The 23,320-nt window shown below is 38.2% G+C and overlaps 1 protein-coding gene across 4 annotated transcripts in view; it reads left to right on the forward strand.

Annotated features, from left to right (window-relative positions):
* LOC126608685 (disease resistance protein RPV1-like) overlaps positions 1-5,799 on the forward strand; it is an 84,562-nt gene extending 78,763 nt beyond the window's left edge. For 3 of the 4 annotated variants that reach the window (XM_050276676.1, XM_050276684.1, XM_050276658.1), the window contains 6 exons: positions 490-1,594; positions 1,721-2,035; positions 2,185-3,111; positions 3,232-3,906; positions 4,586-4,924; positions 5,189-5,799. In XM_050276676.1, coding sequence (XP_050132633.1) covers positions 490-1,594; positions 1,721-2,035; positions 2,185-3,111; positions 3,232-3,906; positions 4,586-4,636 — 3,073 coding nt within the window. In that variant the 3' untranslated portion in view covers positions 4,637-4,924; positions 5,189-5,799. The remainder of the gene's footprint in view (positions 1-489; positions 1,595-1,720; positions 2,036-2,184; positions 3,112-3,231; positions 3,907-4,585; positions 4,925-5,188) is intronic. The other variant, XM_050276666.1, reaches the window with a different exon arrangement.
* Positions 5,800-23,320: the final 17,521 nt, after the last annotated feature.

Here is a 23,320-nt window from a genome sequence, read left to right on the forward strand (position 1 = left end):
GATTAATAACGTACCTATGGTGTTGTTTTATAATTTACCGATTACTAATGATGTTAGGTAAATTAGTACTTTTAGGAAAGAAATGATACATTTCCATACAAAACATCTTTATTCATCCGAACAACAACATAACATTTAAATGCAAAAAAAAAAAAAGTCTCTTTCTTATTATTATTATTTTTTAACAAAAGGAAAAAAAAAGTCAATGTCTTAAATATGGAAAGATGTTAGGATTTTACAGAGTAATAAACGGCAACGTGAAATTGTGAATAGTAGCATAGGGGTAAATCATTTTTATTAATGGGTCAATTATTATCTTGTGATTCTGTATTTAGTTGTGAGCGGCTCATGCTTGACTTGCAGCAGTGATTATCCATACCTCTGTTTTTTTTCATCTTTTTCTTCTTACATTTTTTTTTCCTTTTTCAAAGAAATATAGCAGAAAAAGTTGATTGGCTAAATGTGTCAATTTTTTATATAAACTGGTAGGTATGAAGCTACATTTATCAGTAAGATCGTGAAGGAGATCGTAGTCCGCGTACAACAACGCACGCATTTGCATGTAGCCAAATACCCAGTTGGAATGGAGTATTGTGTAGAAAAGGTGAAAGAGCTTTTAGGTGACAGTGGCAATGATCCGTGTGTGGTTGGGATTTGGGGGGCATCTGGAATCGGCAAGACAACAGTTGCAAAAGCTGTTTATAATGCAATTGCTTATAAGTTTGAACGTAGTTGTTTCCTGGCAAATGTTCGAGAAAAGTCAATGCAATGCGAAGGCCTACTCCAACTACAAAACATTCTTCTAAATGAGATTGGTGGTCCAGAGTGGAAAGCTGACAATCATCATCGAGGAAACAGCCTTATAGAGAAACTTTTGAGGCGAAAGAAGATTCTCTTAATTCTTGATGATGTGGATGATTTGGAGCAGTTAGACAACTTGGTTCAAGTTAAATGGCTCAATGAGGGTAGCAGAGTGATCATAACCACAAAAAATAGAGGATTGCTGAAATCTTATGACGTTGAGTTGATATACGAGGTCCAAAAGTTAGAAGACAACAAGGCTTTTGAGCTTTTAAGTTGGAATGCCTTCGGAAAAAAAGAACCTTCAGATGATTATTTGGGACTCACACTACGTGCAATAGCCTATGCTCAAGGCCATCCGTTAGTACTTAATCTTATAGGTTCTTATCTGCGTAATAAAAGTATAGATCGTTGGCAAGCTATGTTGAATAGTTATGATTCTTATGTAGGAGAACCTTATACAGGTATTCAAAAAATACTTCGAAAAAGTTATGATGCCTGGGATAAAGACGTGCGACGAGTTTTCCTAGACATTGCATGCTTCTTCAAGGGTGAACATAAAGACTATGTGTTACAAATATTAAAAAGTTTGAGGTACCCTGTGCGTCCAGATTGTCTTGAAGAACTCGTTGAGAAAGCCATCATAACTATTGAAGATAATCAGATTTTAATGCATGACTTACTAGAAAAAATGGGTAAGCGTATAGTTTATGAAGAATCACCCAATGAACCAGGCGAGCAGAGTAGATTGTGGCATCATGAAGATGTGTACCGTGTTCTAACTGAAAACATAGTAAGTAGAATATATGTTCTTGCATTTGATTTAATTGGCATGATTTTGAAAAGAAAAAAAAATTAAGACCCTTTTGAATTGTTTGTTATACTATTTGTTTGTTAACACTATTTCTTTTCCATTTAGGGAACAAGGAAAATTAAAGGCATTGTGGTGAAGTTGCCCAAGCCGTATGTGATACCCTTGAATGCAAAAAGCTTTTTCGAGATGGTAAATCTTGAAATTTTTATAAGTCGTAATGCACACTTTTCTGGATGCATTGAGTATCTACCCAACAATTTGAGATGGATTGATTTCGGTAGAGATAAGAATCAAGGCTGGGGATCCAGTATTCTTCAAAAGCATATACTTGCATTCAATTTGCAATCCAATTGTCATCTAAAGCATGTTGTCACGTTTATTATGCCAAACAGTGACATCTCACAATTGAAGGTATTTCAGGTATGTATACGTATTATAAATTAATTTGGACTATTACTAATTTAATTGTATATTTTATTTTGGAAAAAGAAATTTGTCAAAGCTTTTCATCATTAATTATTCTATTTAAAGTTTGTGATTTTTTTTTTCTTTTGATTTTGATTTCACAGAATTTGGCAATGCTTACATCTTTGAATTTAAGTGGTTCTGAATTCTTAGAAAAAATTCCCAACTTATCCGGAAGTCCAAACCTAAGGGAGTTGATTCTAGATAAGTGTAAACGTTTAGTTGAAGTTGATGATTCTGTTGGATTCCTTGATAAACTTGATACATTAAGTCTTTATGGGTGCTCTAGGCTTGAGAGATTTGCGACGAGACTTAGATTGAGATCCCTTCAAAACTTTATTCTTGGTGGTTGCACAAGGCTCAAGAGTTTCCCAGAAATAGAGGCCGAGATGGAATCTCTACGGTATTTGTACATAGCAGAAAGTGGCATAAGAGAATTGCCTTCATCAATTGCATATCTTACTGGGCTTGAGCAATTGCAAGCAAATAATTGTGAGAACCTTACAGTTACATCATTTCATCACATTTATGGGTTGCAACATCTCTACCGTATTGAAATGAATATATGCCCAAAACTGGTGACATTTGGGAAGTTTTCAACTCGCTTAGATACTTCACATTACAACGGTATCCCATTAGCCCTTTTCAACGTATTCTGGCTTGATCTTATTGGATGCAATTTATCAGAAAGTGATTTCCCTGTGCCTCTTCAATATGAACCATCCAGTCTTCATTGCTGGTCCAAATTAACATATCTTGATCTGTCGAGAAACAATTTTGTTAGTCTTCCGGATTGCATTAGCAAATTTGTCAACTTGATTCGGCTTAGATTGAAAGGCTGCAAGAGGCTTCGGGAAATTCCACATGCCCTTCCACCAAATCTAAGTGATTTATATCTGGATGATTGCACATCATTGGAGAAAATTCCAAAGTTGCCCTCGAGGCTTGGGTGTCTGCAGTTGACTAATTGCCTTAGACTAAGTGGCGATGAGGTGGCAAAGTTGAAAAATAATTTGTTGAGCTTGAATCAGGTTCCTCTCTCCTCTCTTAATTTCTCTTGAAATTAAAATATATAATTTGTTGATACTTGGGAGGAAGAACAGATCACGATTGTTTGTAATTAGTTATTTACATATTATTCACTATTGCAGAAATCTCTTTGGCGCTCTCAATTACAAGTTACGTATCCAGGCGATGAAATTCCAAAGCGGTTCAGCTATACCTCTAAACATCTAACAGCCACTAGGATTGAAAGTGTACGAAAAGAAGAATATGTTGGAGGTAGTGAATTTAGTTTTGAAATTCCTCTAAATTTACAGGAGAGGGAGACGTTATTAGGATTGGCTCTATCTTGTGTTTTTCCACCAACACTGCCTTCATCAGAATTGAGATGTTATTCCTGTTTTCGTGTTCGCATCAACGAAGAAAGTGACGAAGAAAGTTACGAAGAAAGTGATTATAAAGAATTTGAGTGGTTGTATGGGAAAGACATGGAGACAGCTCATGTGGGGCTCATGTTAGTGGATTTAAAAGAGAATCAGGGAGATATTTGTAAAGTTAAATTTCAACTCCCCGTATGGGCAGGCATTAAAAGCTGCGGGGTGCACCCCTTATTCGGCAAAGAAGATGAACGGCTTCCCTTGTCTTTGGGACCAACGAGTAGTCTTGGGTCCTCAGATATCGTCGATGATGAATATGATCGGCAACAACAATGGCCTTCCTTATCTTCGAACCCAGCGGATGATCATCCCAAACGCACGCAGATTGATCACAATGTTCCTTCTGATATTGAGGAAGAGCAAGAGCAACCGTCCACAATTTCTTGGGTACGTACATTTCAGTTTTAGCGATTTTTTTATTATTCTTTATTGTGATATCTTTTTTAAATTAATATAATAAAAATTAATTAATTTAAATTAAATAAAGGAAATTTTTTGAACAGTTTTCAATCTACATAATCAAAGGTTTCATATCTTTAGAAACAAAGATTTCATATCTGTAGGTGGTTAGTTATTAGAAAAACAGAAACCACGTTTGTATCTTGAAGTACCTTTCACTAATAAAATCAAATTCTAATTAATCAAAACAAACAATTATGGAAGGAAAATATACAAGGGGAAATGAGGTTATAAGTACAAAATTCAAGATTAATTACCTAAAAACTTGGTTTTGTTCATATAAGTACAAAATTTCTACATGAAGATCAAAGAACTACATTGTTTGGATGAACATGTAAACCTCATGCTTCTCTCTCTGTTAATCAAGTTTACACTTACATGCGGAGATGGAAGACTTGTAGGACTACTGTTTAATCAAGAGTCAGGGTTTGCAACTATTTTTTTATTAGCATTTACTTCTGCTTTTTAAATTAATGAATAGGTGGAAATTTGATTTGGTGTTGATTAATAAGATTTCGTAGAATTTTAATATCAAGAGGAGATAACAATGTAGAAAACATAGCTGCTTGAATCAAATTGATTGATCTCGACCCTCATGATCTCACAGGTCTCGGCATGCTTCGGTGGTTTAAATTTCTGGTGTAAGCCAAGAAAGTGAACTCATTAATGCTGCTGCTCTAGTTAGTCAGCCTGTTTCTGCCAAGGAACCGACAAGCCTGCGCTCTCTTTGTGTTCCACAAGCGGAAGCTGGGAGTGAAGCGTGCTGCGTGCATTAGTTGTTGGAATTGGACTTCAAATTCTTCAACAGGTTTGGTAGAAAAAGTTAAAAAGGAAATTTTATTTAAACCCATGTAACATTTTTTCTACACTCCTCAGGTGTATGAGCAGGCCGGCGTTGCCGTTCTTCTATCTAACATAGGGTCGAACCCGACATCTGCATCTCTTCGTAAGTGCCCTTACAACTTTCTTAATGGATATAGCTGGCAGAAGATAATTTCGAACACCTTCGGTTTCCTAGAACCGATTACTAACTTTTAATCAAAATTATAACTAGGGTACACTGTACAAACGATAAAATACAGTTTAGTGTCCCTTATGGTCTATTTAGTGTCCCTCCAGTTCCAATTTAGACTAAAAATTTGTAACCGATTCTATCTACACGCATATTTGCTGAAAATAAGCTTTCCTTTTTGCCTTTCTTGGTATGCAGGTCACTGCTGCTCTCCACATTATATTGTCCCTCACTCTTCTTGTAGTTACCAACATTGTCAACTTGGGAACTGTTCTGAATGCAACAATCTCCACCGCCGTGCCTGCTGCTTCTTCATGGCATTTGGAGTAACCCCGAACATTCTCTGCGCAGATATCATTCCTACGAGCATCCACGGCCTCTGCGTTGCCATCAGTGCCCTCACATTCTGGATTGGAGACATCATCATCACTTAATTACGCATTTCCTGTCATGCTCTCCTCCATTGGATTTGCTGGCATGTTCGGAATCTATGTTGTCGTGTGCATCGTTCCTAGATATTTGTTTACTTGAAGGTGCCTGAAACTCAAGGCATGCCTCTTGAAGTTAGCTGCTGCTGATGCATATGTTGGATTCCAATGATAACTGATTTGATTGTTTAAAGGGTTTGAAAGTTTGGTTTGGCTTTAGACTGGGATTATGAGGACAGGATTTCAGTTGGAAAAAGTGCCGATGACTGGATTGCATTTTTAGAAAGTGATTTTGTAATCATCACTATCCCTCACTTAATGCTGCACAAGTATATTTGGTACCAAAAAATCAATTCTCTTGGGTCATATGCCCATAAGTGACATGTTTTGTTTGACTATTTGCACCACTTCTTATGAACTTGAAATACCCCTTTAAGCATATTCCAAAATACTGATTGAAGTTTTAAAAAGTATACCACCCTTGGATTCCCAAATGATTTTTATCAATATATTTTGGTTGTTACACTTATCTTTTCTTATCTAAGTAGACATATTTTGATACGAATATTATTAGAGACGCTCTTACTAATTATGATGATCATATACCAAATAACTCAATATAGATCACGAAGGTTCTTACTGAAGTGCAGTCTAATTTTTGCTAGTTGTGAAACTAATCAAAATCAAATTACTTGTCCGACATATTTTTTACAAATTCATGTCTAATACTAATTTGACCTGCCTACTTTAACCATTTATTTATATCATCATTTGTACCATCTCTCTAATAGAAATGAGATTCACATGTGTTTGCGAGTCGTACATCTATTAGAAAAATTATATACAATTAGAAGATAAATATAGCATTGTTATTTTTATAATATTTTTTAAAATTTTGAAGAATGAAAAAAGAAAAGAAAAGAAACTTTTTTTAAAAATTATATACAAAGAAACTGTTTTGAAGAATAAAATTTTGAGATTGGGGACATGCTCGACAGTTTGAGATTGCTGCCGGATTTTCAGAGAAGAGATGGCTGCAAAGCTGGCCATGAACCGAGTTTGCAAGAAACTTGTGCTTTTAATGAAACAATGGAAATGTTGGGATTGCATTTGAAATCGAAGGGGAATCGATTCTGTATGAGCGCGATTAGTGATGATGTTTCAAAACTTTGATATGAAAACCAACGTACAAATTACAAATTTCCTCCAATGATGGATGCAAATCAATCTTAGTAATTAGAAATTACCCCAAAAAAGAGATTTTTTACTTGAAAAAATGTACTCCTGTGGGACTTTTACCCTGCTGAAAATAACCAATCACAACTCGCATCAGTGGTGGGAGTGCTGGTGGTATTATTAAGTGGGATAAAAAAAGATGGTACGATACTGTGAACATAAGAGAGTTGCCAAATTTGACTGCCGCGTTTGGTGGTTCACGACAACAGGAAAGGTTGTTTGCACCGAGAAAATCTGCCCTAATCACATCTATGTAATCATGGGAGAGATAACAAATATCTGTATGCAACAAATAACGTTCGAGAATTTTCACTTGTGAATGCGATTTATGCTGGAGAAAATCTACTCTATCCCTGATTGTATACAACTAAGAGTGATAAACATAGTTGTATATAACTAATACATTTGAGAATCTTCTCTAGTTTATGAGTTTTATGACCTAAAAAATTTATCTTATCACCGGTCATATACAATCAAAAGCCAAATAACATATAGTTGCATGCAACGGACTACATCTAATTCTTCCATCAATGTGATCTTTATGTTGGAAGAAAGCGGTTACATATAATTATGAAAGAGATGAAAAATAGTTGTGTGCAACTGATCCCATTCGAGAATAAAGTTTGAAACCGTATGAGATGTCAAGTTGTTACTAAGCAGTAGTTTAGAAGTGGTTAGGGGAAAGTGGGAGATAATAGGGTTCGGCCAATTAGGCTTTTGACTGATATACGTACCGAGAGTGACTTGAGCGGCGGATCAACTTAATCTATTGACATAACCACATAAGCAGCACAGAGGATAAACTCATTTGAACAAGTTCGTGCTCAGTGCTCTTTTGTTCATGGATACCAGGAATATAAGTTGCTTTGTGAATAAGTATGGCAAGATATAGCCTCTACGGAATATTTAGCCTCCTTAACAATTCTATAGCTTTCTATATTTTCAGTTGATAAAGTATTATTTATAGTTTTATATTTGGTTACTTGACACACAAATTAAACCCTATTGATGACAATTGTAGTAAAGATGTAAGTAGGGATCGTTCTAGACCGGGGATTAACTAGAGATGCTAATCTACTAAAAACTGACTTAAAAACACAAAACCAAACTTTAAGACATAAAACTAGACTCTAATACTCTTAACTAGACTTATATGACTCAAAACAAGCTAAACAAACTCAAAACAGCAAAACTAAGCTAAATTGACTCAAAACTGACCCTAGTGAGTTCTTTGGACGAATTTAAGACTACTAAGACTCAAAACATTAAATTGGACAGATTTAAACAAGTTTCTAACTTCCGTAATCTGATTTTCAACTCACAGAGCATTTTTTTTCTTCATACTTTGAGATTAAATTATCATTTTTCTCTTTTTATTTTCAGTAAGTTACTTGAAAGGGCAGCAGAAAGTAGAGAAATTGATGTGCATTTTTTTTTTTTTTTTTTTGGAAAACAATTGATGTGCTTTTGTGTAGGATGAATATCGGCACTTTCTAAAGTTCATCATGTTGAGAGGATGAGATAAATCCAGGTCTTGTCAGCTGCTTTTTTTCTTTTAATTTAAAATTACTGAATGGGGGAATTGCAACGGCCGCCTTTTCCTTTTTATGATTTCATTAACTGTAGATTTCTATAACTAGAGAAGATTACCAAGTAGGATAGTGGCAATAGAGCTCATAGGTTTTATAGCTCAAAAAGAACTTAACTTTTTTGCCTCCTTTACATGCAAGAAATCTTTTTTTTATTGACAAATCACAATTTGACATGAGTATTCATTTTAATTTTGACGTTTTATAAGTTGTTGTGTATGTGTTAGTCTGTGATTTATAATAAAGGAAAACTGTAAGGAGTCGATCAATGTTAGAAGGACAAAATTTGTGTCATTCTATGGGTGCGCATCTTTATCCACCCAGTTGTGGTTACTGTATTTTTATTGTGTAAATTGTTGTAATAAAACTTATAGATGCTCTGGTTAGAAGATATGATTTTTAGACAAATCAGGACAAAAAGGATAGAGGAAATTGGAAAGAGACTATAAGAAAAGACATGGAGTGCATTGAGCTAAGAAAAGACTTGCCGCAAAACCGAGCGTAGTAGCGTTCTAAGATTCATAAAGCCGACTTCACTTAATGGGATAAAACTTTGTTGTTGTTGTTATAAACTATTGTCATAAAATCCATTTATTTCCTCATCTCTAGCAAAAACTCAATCAAATTAGAGATTATTTAGTCATTTATAGTAAATTTTACCCGCACGTTGTTGCGGGAGCGAAAATATAACTATAGATTATGTTTTTAACATGTAAATATGCAATGAGTGTTATAAATACTAAACAGAAAATGGATATATCAAAATCAATTTGAACATATGATAGAAGTCCCTATGACAGTATCGAAGCAACTATAATCACAAAGAAGTTGAGAGATTACTTTCTGATTATCAAAACCACTACTGGATTTAAGCAAACACAAAATCTCACAATATTATTACCACAACCTTATGCATAATAGGAACAACACTATAATCATCTGCCTACCAGAAATTAACTCTTCTACAGCAGCAAAGTTTAACATTATAATAAATTGAAAATATCAACTTTATGGTAAAGATATAAAGCACTTACAGGCTTGCTCGGAGCAAAAGCGTTGAAAAGCTTGTCAACGTCCTCTAAGGTAGTTGTTTCATCAAACGAAACAGTGATCTGAAAGGAGTTTAACATTCAGTAACCTCATGAGGTAAAAGCACTCCATCCTCCGTCCTCAGAGAACATTTAGTGAAATAACTGAGCCCGAGTCAGTAAGCCAAGTCAAGTAACATGTCTCAGAGAGATTGAACTCGGCATCCAAATCGTTGCTGGGTTCCCCTTGAAAGCTGAGCCAGTGAACGCATCCACCCGCACATGCACTTCAGCACTCAATTCACACACAGGAGAGACGGAGAGAGAGTGCCACAGAGTATTTTGCAGATTTCTTCACCATGGAAAATGAGATGGACCAATGCTTTAACTAAAACACAAAATAACCATCAAACATTATAATTCCAAAATCATTACTCAAAGTGGGCTAAAAAGGGCTATTACCACCACTAAAATTACCCTCTTGTGAATTTGAATCAGAAGTTTTTGATAAATAATAATGTGAACCTTCATAGTTGCCTCCAGGCCAAAAAGCCTCTGGATCTATTCCCATGATTGATGTTTGGTTTACCTACTTAATAGATTAATGTAGACAAATGGGAAGAGGTCGTACTTGGTGCGATGGCAAGTGCCTTCGCCCATGAGCGGTAGGTCTCGGGTTCGAGACTTGGGAGCAGCCTCTCCATAAATGGGGGTAAGGCTAGCCGACATTCACCTCTCCCAGACCCTGCGTAAAGCGGGAGCCTTGTGCACTGGGTACGACCTTTATTCCTCCTTAACAAACCAATTTGAATGGTTTAAAACTCAAAAAATGCAAAATTTAAGAGAAAAGTTTCAGTCAGACCTTATTTCAAACACATTGCTCTGTTCTTCTTGAGGCTGCGGAACAACACCTCCACCAACATTGATTTACAGAATCTGTTTCAATCACTTACTCATCAACCCAATAGAACAGTGTTCAAAAGTTACTATTTACAGAATCTATTGTCCAGTGAGGCTCATCATGGGGAAAACACCATCTGAAAACTTTGTCCACAAACCCCTAAAACCTGTATCAAGCAGATGAAATAGACTTCAGTTTCGTTCGGGCAGAATTCAAAACTTAAAACCGGGTCTTAGGAAAAGCTTATTAACTTCTCAACCAACAACCTTAAGCTCCAAAGCAGTTCATTACCCTAATCTCAAAATTCCTCCACCCTTCTTTGTGAGCATAAAGACATCCTATTTTTTTTACCACATAAACAACAAATCACATGTGTAATATATATTTTTCTTTTCAAATTTGAATTTGGCGTATCACTACCAAAATCAGAAATTTAATCTAAGAATTGTACAAAACATACTAAAAAACTACTAAGTTCATATAAAGGAAAAAATTTCTCCAACACCCAGAAAGTTAAAAGGCAAAAATCTACAAAATTATGAAAAATATTACTAAAACCCAATTATATTTAATGACAAATTTGAAGTAGATCCAAAATTTTACACTAGTATAAGATCCATTTTGTTATACAACGATATTTTATTTGACACAATGAGGTAAGGTACACATCCATAAACGTTATACAGCTTAAATACTAATATATAATCTCTGATTCATTTTAATTGTGCAGTATCTCTGTTGTTTTCTTTTTGATGTTTCAACTGGCACATTGTTTATAACAACATACTTTTATAAGCAGTTGTTCAACTGCCACATTGTTATCCAATCCCGACGAAAACAATGTTAAACCCTACAATTCTCTTTTTTCTTCGCTCTATTGTTTACCAGCCATGTCAATCTACAAACTTGACGTAAATGGATAAATCCTTCCTATAAAAACAGAGTAAGCAATTCAAGCATCCGTGGAAGGAGTCTCAGAAGTTTTTGGGGTTGAATTGGTCAGGAAGACTTTTCATACACATTTCTTTTTAAAACTCCACTATTTTGCTATCACTACAACAACAACAACAACAAAGCCTTTTCCCACTAAGTGGGGTCGGCTATATGAATCCTAGAATGCCATTGCGCTCGGTTTTGTGTCATGTCCTCCGTTAGATCCAAGTACTCTAAGTCTTTTCTTAGAGTCGCTTCCAAAGTTTTCCTAGGTCTTCCTCTACCCCTTCGGCCCTGAACCTCTGTCCAGTAATGACATCTTCGAACCGGAGCGTCAGTAGGCCTTCTTTGCACATGTCCAAATCACCGGAACCGATTTTCTCTCATCTTTCCTTCAATTTCGGCTACTCCTACTTTACCTCGGATATCCTCATTCCCAATCTTATCCTTTCTCGTGTGCCCACACAACCCACGAAGCATCCTCATCTCCGCCACACCCATTTTTTGTACGTGTTGATGCTTCACCGCCCAACATTCTGTGCCATACAACATCGCTGGCCTTATTGCCGTCCTATAAAATTTTCCCTTGAGCTTCAGTGACCTATGACGGTCACACAACACGCCGGATGCACTCTTACACTTCATCCATCCAGCTTGTATTATATGGTTGAGATCTCCATCTAATTCTCCGTTCTCTTGCACGATAGATCTTAGGTAGCGAAAACGGTCGCTTTTTGTGATCTTCGCTAGATTGCTCCGGTCATTAGTATGGATAAGTATATAAATGGATAGAGATAGGAAAGCGAACACAAGATGTACGTGGTTCACCCAGATTGGCTACGTCCACGGAATAGAGGAGTTCTCATTAATTGTGAAGGGTTTACACAAGTACATAGGTTCAAGCTCTCCTTTAGTGAGTACAAGTGAATGATTTAGTACAAATGACATTAGGAAATATTGTGGGAGAATGATCTCGTGATCACGAAACTTCTAAGTATCGGAGTGTGGTATCGTCTTGACGTGCCTTATCTGTCTCATAGGTAGATGGGGCATCTTCTCTGGAAGTACTCTTCCTCCATCCAGGGGTGGTATCTTTAACTGGTGGAGATGCACAAGGTAATGTATCAATTTCACTTGAAGCTTACTTGTAGTTTCAGGCTTGGTCAAGCGCGATACAAACCATGTAGTAGGAGTTCCCCAAGTCGCCGAGCTAGGGGATCTGCTGAAAGAGGTGACAGACAAGGTAAGCAATCATAGCTCCGGCTGATTGTTCACAGTCTCCCTATCTTGCAGGCAGCATGAAGGATAAAGAGAAGAAAATGAGAAGAGATGATATGAGATACTTTTGCTTTTGAAGAAGTAACTTTCCACAGGCTTATTCTTGAACTGAGCTGGAGGGTTTTCTGGTTTCCTCCAGAGTATAAGGCCGACTGAAGAATTTGAGGGTCAAAACAAGTCCATCAAATCTAGAGTACGTTCGACCCTGCTGATATGGGATACTTTTGCTTTGACAGAGTAATGGATGTATCGGCACGTGTGCTGTTACGCTTGTCTCCACATGCTTCCTTGTATCCTTCTCCCTTGCCCTATCTGTTCCTCAGGCAGATGCGGTATCTTCCCTGGAAGCATAAGATGTTGAAGATGAGTACTCGAGAGCAATGTCAGGTAAGTAATCAGGTAAGGGGTTCCAGGCAGTCAGTTCCTGGCTGGAAGCTTGATTCCAAGTACTGACTGATTGCTCTCTTTCTCCTTGTCTTGCAGGTAAGAACAAGGTCAAAGGAAAAGACAGGGAAAAAGCATGATATGGGATACTCTTGCTTTTAACCCTGATGATATGAGATATTCTTGCTCTAGTATAGCTTGTTTGCAGAGGTATTATCGGGGGGAAAGAAAGCTGAATATTTCGAAAGGCTTCGTTGGGAGTGCCCTCTCAGATATGAGGAAGGGTTGAGCATTTTTGCAGGTCTGCCTGTCCGTTGGGGATGGAGGTCGACATATATAGGAGTCTCCTTAACAACAAGTAGTAATGCTATTCTTTTACCCTACTTGGTCATAGCACGGTAGTGGGAGCTGTCAGCTTCACATGTTTTAACGCTGTCAGAGCACTTTGAAAAAGTGGTTTGTGGTATCTGGAAAGCTGATGTTGCGTGTGAAGATTACAGACAGCTTTATCCAAGGAGATCCGGCTCTTGAAGTTGGGAAAGTGTTGCCTCTTCGGTTTTCGAACAAGCAATCCTATCGAGGATCTGACTCTCGAGATTCGGAGAACGATGCCTCTTCGATTTTTGAGAAAGCAATCATGCTGGGGGTCTGGCTCTCGAGATTCGGAGAGCGGTGTCTCTTCGATTTTTGAGAAAGTAATCATGTTGGGAGTCTGGCTCTCGAGATTCGGAGGGCGGTGCCTCTTCGATTTTGAAGCAAGCAATCTTGTTGGGAGTGTTTTCTCGAATGTGAGTAAAGGTTGGGCATGTTTGCTAGTCTACCTTGCCACGAAGCACAGAGATTGACACACAAGGACTTTCCAATTATCCAGCAATGGTACTGTTCCTTTACCCTCTTCGATTTTTGAGAAAGTAGTCATGTTGGGAGTCTGGCTCTCGAGATTCGGAGGACGGTGCCTCTTCGATTTTGGAGCAAGCAATCTTGTTGGGAGTGTTTTCTCGAATGTGATTAAAGGTTGGGCATGTTTGCTAGTCTACCTTGCCACGAAGCACAGAGGTTGACACACAGGGACTTTCCAATTATCCAGCAGTGGTACTGTTCCTTTACCCTTGTGGGTAATAATATGGTAGCTAGACCTTCAAAATTTATGTGTCTAAACTTTGTTAGTGTTGTTTCTTTGCTATTCTTTTACCCTTCTTGGTCAGAGCGATGTAGTGGGAGCTGCAAGCTTCACGTGTTCAACTTTGGCAAAGTTATCTGTGGTACCCATGAGCTACTGTTGCGTGTGGGAAGTGGGTGATTGAACAGTAAGACTCATGTGCTTTCTACTTCACCAGAAGTCTTCGACCGAATGCCCATAATTTCCGTAAAGCTGAGTGTGCGTGTGACAGGTGCTGACAAGGCTGGAAAAGTAGGTGCCTCTTCGATTTCTGAGATCGACCCTCGTGGTCTCTGAGCAGCCCAGCTTTTGAGAAAGCAAGCGCCTCTTCGATTTCTGAGATCGGCCTTCGTGGTCTTTGCGCAGCCCAGCTTTTGAGAAAGCAAACGCCTCTTCGATTTCTGAGATCGACCCTCGTGGTATCTGAGCAGCCTTGCTTTTGAGAAAGCAAACGCCTCTTCGATTTCTGAGCAGGCGCCTCTTCGATTTCTGAAGCTCCGTCGAGTGCAGATTTTTATAGGGGCTGGCATTAAGTTCCAAAGCACACTTGAATCTCCACCAGTAGAAGCTCCATTCTTGCACTTCTAAGATCTTGATTTGTCCAACCTCTTCTATCTTCAACACCTTTGAAAATGTCTGGCCCCTCCGACCATCGTTTTGACTTGAACCTTGTTGAAGAGGCAGCCCCGCCTTCTCCTGACAACATATGGCGTCCATCCTTCGTCTCCCCTACTGGTCCTCTTACCGTTGGGGATTCCGTGATGAAGAATGATATGACCGCTGCGGTGGTGGCCAGGAACCTTCTCACTCCCAAAGATAACAGACTACTTTCCAAACGGTCTGATGAGTTAGCTGTTAAGGATTCTCTGGCTCTCAGTGTTCAGTGTGCAGGTTCTGTGTCTAATATGGCCCAACGCCTATTTGCTCGAACCCGCCAAGTTGAATCATTGGCGGCTGAAGTGATGAGTCTCAAACAGGAGATTAGAGGGCTCAAGCATGAGAATAAATAGTTGCACCGACTCGCACATGACTATGCTACAAACATGAAGAGGAAGCTTGACCAGATGAAGGAATCTGATGGTCAGGTTTTACTTGATCATCAGAGATTTGTGGGTTTATTCCAAAGGCATTTATTGCCTTCGTTTTCTGGGGCTGTACCGCGTAATGAAGCTCCAAATGATCAACCTCTGATGCCTCCTCCTTCTAGGGTTCTGTCCAGTACTGAGGCTCCGAATGATCCCCCTCCGGTGCCTTCTCTTTCTGGGGCTCTACCGACTGCTGAGACTTCTCCTAAGCAACCTTTGTGAAGGCTCCCTCTTGTTTGTTTATTTTGACTTATGTATATGTACATATTTGTAGCTTATCGGGGATATCAATAAATAAGCTTTCCTTCATTTCAACGTATTGTGTTAAATACACCAAAGCCTTCTTCGCTAAGTTCTTTGAATTTTCTTTTGTTGAAGCTTTGTGAGTGGAGCATGTAGGTTGAGGTAGTGTTCCCTTAATTTCCTGAGTGGGGAAAACTTCTCGGTTGGAGACTTGGAAAATCCAAGTCACTGAGTGGGATCGGCTATATGAATCTTAGAACGCCATTGTGCTCGGTCCTGTGTCATGTCCTTCGTTAGATTCAAGTACTCTAAGTCTTTTCTTAGAGTCTCTTCCAAAGTTTTCCTAGGTCTTCCTATACCCCTTCGGCCCTGAACCTCTGTCCCATAGTCGCATCTTCTAATCGGAGCGTCAGTAGGCCTTCTTTGCACATGTCCAAACCACCGTAACCAATTTTCTCTCATCTTTCCTTCAATTTCGGCTACTCCTACTTTACCCCGGATATCCTCATTCCTAATCTTATCCTTTCTCGTGTGCCCACACATCCAACGAAGCATTCTCATCTCCGCTACACCCATTTTGTGTACGTGTTGATGCTTCACCGCCCAACATTCTGTGTCATACAGCATCGCCGGCCTTATTGCCGTCCTATAAAATTTTCCCTTGAGCTTCAGTGGCATACGGCGGTCAGACAACACGCCGGATGCACTCTTCCACTTCATCCATCCAGCTTGTATTCTATGGTTGAGATCTCCATCTAATTCTCCGTTCTTTTGCAAGATAGATCCTAGGTAACGAAAACGGTCGCTCTTTGGTATTTCTTGATCTCCGATCCTCACCCCTAACTCGTTTTGACCTCCATTTGCACTGAACTTGCACTCCATATATTCTGTCTTTGATCGGCTTAGGCGAAGACCTTTAGATTCCAACTATTCTCTCCAAAGGTTAAGCTTTGCATTTACCCCTTCCTGAGTTTCATCTATCAACACTATATCGTCTGCGAAAAGCATACACCAAGGAATATCATCTTGAATATGTCCTGTTAACTCATCCATTACCAACGCAAAAAGGTAAGGACTTAAGGATGAGCCTTGATGTAATCCTACAGTTATGGGAAAACTTTCAGTTTGTCCTTCATGAGTTCTTGCAGCAGTCTTTGCTCCTTCATACATATCCTTTATAGCTTGGATATATGCTACTCGTACTCCTTTCTTCTCTAAAATCCTCCAAAGAATGTCTCTTGGGACCCTATCATACGCTTTCTCCAAATCTATAAAGACCATGTGTAAATCCTTTTTCCCATCTCTATATCTTTCCATCAATCTTCGTAAGAGATAGATTGCCTCCATGGTTGAGCGCCCTGGCATGAACCCGAATTGGTTGTCCGAAACCCGTGTCTCTTGCCTCAATCTATGCTCAATGACTCTCTCCTAAAGCTTCATTGTATGACTCATTAGCTTAATACCCCTATAGTTCATGCAATTTTGTACGTCGCCCTTATTCTTGTAGATAGGCACCAAAGTGCTCGTTCGCCACTCATTTGGCATCTTCTTCGTTTTCAAAATCCTATTGAAAAGGTCAGTGAGCCATGTTATACCTGTCTCTCCCAAAACTTTCCACACTTCGATTGGTATATCGTCTGGGCCTATTGCTTTTCTATGCTTCATCTTCTTCAAAGCTACAACCACTTCTTCCTTCCGGATTCGACGATAAAAAGAGTAGTTTCTACACTCTTCTGAGTTACTCAACTCCCCTAAAGAAGCACTCCTTTCATGTCCTTCATTGAAAAGATTATGAAAATAACCTCTCCATCTGTCTTTAACCGCGTTTTCTGTAGCAAGAACCTTTCCATCCTCATCCTTGATGCACCTCACTTGGTTTAGGTCTCTTGTCTTCTTTTCCCTTGCTCTAGCTAGTTTATAGATATCCAACTCTCCTTCTTTGGTATCTAGTCGTTTATACATATCGTCGTAAGCCGCTAACTTAGCTTCTCTCACAGTTTTCTTCGCCTCTTGCTTCGCTTTTCTATACCTTTCACCATTTTCATCAGTCCTATCCTTGTATAAGGCTTTACAACATTCCTTCTTAGCCTTCACCTTTGTTTGTACCTCCTCATTCCACCACCAAGATTCCTTTTGGTGTGGGGCAAAGCCCTTGGACTCTCCTAATACCTCTTTTGCTACTTTTCGGATACAACTAGCCATGGAATCCCACATTTTGCTAGCTTCCCCACCTTCATCCCACACACACTGGGTGATTACTTTCTCTTTGAAAATGGCTTGTTTTTCTTCTTTTAGATTCCACCATCTAGTCCTTGGACATTTCCAAGTCTTGTTCTTTTGTCTCACTCTTTTGATATGTACATCCATCACCAACAAGCGATGTTGATTAACCACGCTCTCTCCTGGTATAACTTTGCAATCCTTACAGGTTATACGATCCCCTTTCCTCATTAGAAGAAAATCTATTTGTGTTTTTGACGACCCACTCTTGTAGGTGATCACATGTTCTTCTCTCTTCTTAAATAAGGTGTTGGCTAAGAAGAGATCATATGCCATTGCAAAATCCAAGATAGCTTCCCCATCCTCGTTTCTCTCCCCAAAACCATGGCCACCATGAAAACCTCCATAGTTGCCTGTCTCCCTGCCCACGTGTCCATTTAAATCTCCTCCTATAAATAACTTCTCCGTCTGAGCAATTCCTTGCACCAAGTCTCCAAGGTCTTCCCAAAATTTCTCCTTCGAACTCGTATCCAACCCTACTTGAGGTGCGTACGCACTAATCACATTGATAAGTTCTTGTCCTATTACAATCTTGATTGCCATGATTCTATCTCCTACCCTCTTGACATCTACAACATCTTGTGTCAAGGTCTTGTCCACGATGATGCCAACACCGTTTCTCGTTCTATTTGTGCCCGAATACCAAAGTTTAAACCCTGAGTTTTCTAGATCCTTTGCCTTACTACCAACCCACTTAGTTTCTTGTAGGCACATAATATTTATCCTTCTCCTCACCATAACTTCCACTACTTCCATAGATTTTCCCGTTAAGGTTCCTATATTCCACGTTCCTAAACGCATTTTGCTCTCTTGAACTCTACCCTTCTGTCCTAGCTTCTTCACCCTCCCCCGTCTAATAGGATCAAAGTACTTCTTTTGTATGTCCCGTGTAAAGTTGATAGGAGCATATGCTCCCAAACAACTTTGAGTGGAGTCGTTCGAAAAGAAGTTTCTATGGCCCCCTTGCTCATTTAACACTGCATCCGGGTGCCGATGGAGATACAGCGACCCTTGCTCACTTATCACTGTGCTCGGGCCACACAGCGCGCCACTTACGGGTGACGCCCTAGCTTTAGCGCAATTTTGTTCTGAATTCATTTTCATAAGGATTCGACGTGATCATGGAGTGCCGGCTGTCGACTACCTGACGCCCTCCCCCTCCTCCTTTATCCGGGCTTGGGACCGGCAATGTAAGTACATAGGCGGAGTTACTATTTTGCTATCACTATCCTAACAAATTCATCATAACCAAAAAATTTAGTCTTATTTACTTAAGACAAAAGAAAATCAAATTAATTTAGTTCGCTTCAGTCAAATCTGTTTCTTTTCCTTCTCTTTTCTCATCCCCTTATATCGACCCCATCGTCGTCACACTTTCACTAAGACGTTCACACACAACATTTCCCTTCTCTCCATAATATCGCATCACAGCTCTCTCTCCTCCTCTCTCCCTCTCTAACTCACATAGACTACGTTTTCTAACTCTCTCTGACTCTTTCTCTCTCCCCAAAAATTATTTATACGATCATCCACATGTGTTTCTCACAAAAGTTTAGCCGTTTAACCAAAACACAAAAAATAAAAACTTTCCTCATCCAGAACAAAAAACCGAAACATGCAGAACAAAACCCAAAAATCAAAGCTGACCATCATTTAACCCAGCACCGTGATTGATCAGAAGCTGGTGGGTGTCCTCACATCGAACAAAGAGAAACTCCACACAGATAAACAGCACACAAAGCACGGGAAAAAAATAAAAAATACAAAAATAAAAAAGAGAAAAACGCAAGACAGAGAGAGAGAGAGAAATACCGAAAGGAAGAGAAGAGAACAATTGGAGAAGAAGACCACACTGCCATCGATGGTACGATACAGGCGGACACAATTCAAACAGGAACAAAACAGTAAAGTTATGGGTATATTCAAGATTTCTTTATAAACAAATAGAAATTAAACAACCAGTTTCAAATCGAGGACAAAATTCTTACCACGCAAAGGAGATATGCAGATCGGACTCGTAGAAGACGGACGGGAGGCAATAGCGCTAAGCGTGTTCGAGGAAGAAGGGGAAGCGTGCGAATTTAGGGATTTGGAACTCTGTGGAACTGAGGAGACGCACGCGCGGAAGAAAAATGAGAGAGGGGTAAAACGGCCAATTCACCATACAACCCCACTAAAACCAAAAAACCATGAAAAGAATGAGGCAAAACCGGGTGAGCACTGTTAATGAACAGTAGCTATCCACTGGGTTTTAGTATATATAAATATGCATCAACAAATTGACGTTTATTCTGAGAATGTTATTTGTTACTAAAATCATGATTTTATTAAGATTTAGGGTTTAGATTACCAAATGAAAAAATGAAAAATCACCAATTTGATTAATTTTTTGTAGAAAGAACGATTTCGTCGTAGGCTGAATACAAGTATTGTCATGTTAAAGAGGAAATGCAACTAAAAGTTTTCACTAAAAAATCAAAAGGGATTTGAACTTTGAAGAGTATATTTTCTCCATTGAGTGACCATGCTTGTGCTGGGAGAAATTCTAGCAATCACTCAAACCTGTCGTGATTCTATTGGCTCTGCTTTTACAAAATTCAGCATTTTTTTTAAGCTTTGAGATGGTTTAGCTTCAATGGCACTCAAACTTGCAAAGAGTGCTCCACAAAGTTCAACAAAAGTAGAAACAAAATCAATTAAAAATCCCAACTCACAAGTGAGAGCAATGGTTGTGCTTCAAAGTCCAACACAATTTTCATATTCGACGAGGTGGCAAGATTTGAAAATTAGGCTCAAAATCGAAAACACTTACATCACGCATGTGATGAATGCAATACTGTCCAAACTTATGCTCTAACGTCACGTGTGAAATGGGTTCAATCCCGCTCACTAGCGCACTCTTGTCTTTAGGCACTTTTAGGTTTAAATTTATTCACATTTAAATTTATTCACATTTTTCACATCACTACACTCATGGAAGAAAATGCCGATAATATCGGCGATATATCGCCGATATTATCGGTTTTTCGCCGGACCGATATTAAAATAGGTATCCAAAGGGTTTTCGTCAAAATATCGTGATATTTCCGAAATTATCGCGATATTTTGGAACTGGGCTACTTGGAGAAGAACGCCGGAAATGGGTGTGCCGATTCCCGAGCCGATTTCATCCCAAAAACCTTGCAAAAACACGATTAAGATCAAGATCTAAGCTACAGAGCGATTGAAAACACAACCACAATTCATATGCATGAATCAATCGAAGAGGTAAGAAGGTGAGGGACCGGGAGTTGACTTGACCACCGACGGCGATGACGAATGCGCTACCTTCGCCATAGTCCCCTAGAGCAGTACAAGCTCTCTGTCTGTTCTTTCTGCGGTAGTGAACGAAGGGCAGTGCAGCAGATCGAACTAATTTAAGCTTCACACTAACACGGAGAGAGAGATCCGAGACTTACCTAACCGGAAAATCAAAGAAGACTCGTCGGAGAGTTATGGGCTCCGCCATTCTCGCAGAGGCGGGAGAGGGAAGACTGATGATGTGTGATGATGGTGGTGTCCTCGATCTGCTCGAGTTGAGCAGATGGTGCTGCTGCGTGTGTGTGTGTGGTCACGGCAAGAGAGGGAGAGAGGTAAGAGGGTTTCGAACTTTCGAGAGAGAGAGATAGTGCAGAGAAGAGAGTGAGAGAAGGAAATAGGGTCTCGGGGTAGGGGAGAGACCCACGTAGTGGGTTGGGTTTTTGTATTTTAAAAAGTTGTGGTCATATTTTAATTATGAAAACTCACGTAGTGGGTTCTTTGTATTTTAAAAAGTTGTCCAAGTTTGAGATCCACCCACACTACGTGGGTGTTTTATAATTTTAAAAGTTTGAGATATATTTTATATATATATAAAGGTTATATAAATTTAAATTATGAATTATTTAGTTGAAAGGCAGGAGAAAACAAAAGAAAAAAAGGAAAAGGAAAAGAAAATAAGAAAGAAAAAAAAAACACCAGGGGGATTCAAACCCCTCCCTTTGTCAACCACACACCTAGACCTTATCCAACTCGCTATAGATGTGTTTGTAATTACATATTCAGCCTGTAATATTTATATGGTTGTTAAGATGTCTGCAAGGCTTGCAAGCTAATATTTATTATCTATGATACATTTCTATATTTAAAAAAAACACCAAGGGGATTCGAACCCCTCCCATTTTACTCCTTCAACACCTTGACCACCATATCACTTATGTTTCTGTGAAAATATGCTAAAATACACTTACTCTACACATAGAGATGACGAAGATAATGAAAATTTTGAACCTCATAGGAACTCTATGTGGTACTAAGTCACTCATGTATCTTACCATGCAATGTATAAAGTGTAAAATATTGTACTAATTCATTATATATAAATGATTATGGTGTGTTTAAATTTCTTTCATTAATTACTACATATTTTATACACTCACAATGTTTGCCAGCTCGCTATATAATCAACTTAAATCAGTTAAATCCATCATGCAATGCATTTCCTTCCAATTTTTTGTGATAAACTAATAGATAATTGACTAAATAAACATCCTGCAAAGTTTCATTAAAAATTTCCAAGTTTTTCTTACAATTTCCGTGGTTTCCATATAATTTTTATCGATATCGATATTATCCCGATATTTCCATCGATATTTCCGTGTTTTCGGACTACCGATATTTCCGATATTACCGATATTTTCTTCCTTGACTACACTTTATGGCTTCGTATGCACTGAAATGTGTGTACCGAAATGTATGCACCGAAATATATGTACCGAAATGTATTATATTGAATTAATGTACCTAAGTCTTTGTATCAAAATGTATGTACCGAAATATGTGTACCTAAATGTATGCACCAAATGTATTATAATGAATTTAATGTATCTAAATGAAGAAGACAAAGTACATCTAAATATATTGTACAACAAAAATTAGTTTATCTAAATGTTTACAACAAAATATATTACGATAAATGAAATGAAAATTATAATTATAATGAAATAAAATTAATACATTAAAATTAGGAAGAAAAAGATAAATAATTAAAAAATCAAATGTAATTAATAAATGAGGTTATTAATGTATCAAATGACTAAAATTATATTTTGATCTTGCTCATGATTTTAGTCTAAACGTCATTTTTGTCAAGAATTAAAATGAAGTTTTCTATAAAAAAAAAAAAGGAAAACTAATGAAAAATGGCTTAAAAACTTTTGAATTTTAACGATAATGACAAAATAAAGGATAAAGTGAATAGTAACATAATTGACTTTTTAGTGTAAAAATGTGGTTTTTCGTTAAAGTGAACAGTACCGCGGATTTTTTGTTAAAACTCCCTTAAAAATATTATAACTCTAACAAGTAATCATTTACCATAGTAGTAAAAAAGAGTTGAATCTTTATATCACGGTATAAGTTTGAACTAGGGGTGGGCACTTAGAACCGAAACCGAAACACGAACCAAATCGAACCGCACCGAACGGTTTGGTTTTGCGGTTTTGAAACGGTTTCGGTTTTGAAACCAAACCGCAACATAGAAAACGGTTTGGTTTCGGTTTTGGCTTTTGAAAACCGCACCGAAACCGAACCGCACCGCAAATATTAATAAACATTTAATTAAATGTCCATATTATATTTCATGTTTTAATTGGTTGTTTGTTAAAATCCATACACTTAGTATAGTACTCCACCACACTAGAATATCATCATTCATCACTTTCTTTCTTTAATTAACTTGAAGGACCTTTGTTATTTTATACCATCAC

Source organism: Malus sylvestris, chromosome 2 (genome assembly GCF_916048215.2).
Source record: "Malus sylvestris chromosome 2, drMalSylv7.2, whole genome shotgun sequence".
In the NCBI taxonomy this organism is placed as follows: Eukaryota; Viridiplantae; Streptophyta; class Magnoliopsida; order Rosales; family Rosaceae; genus Malus; species Malus sylvestris.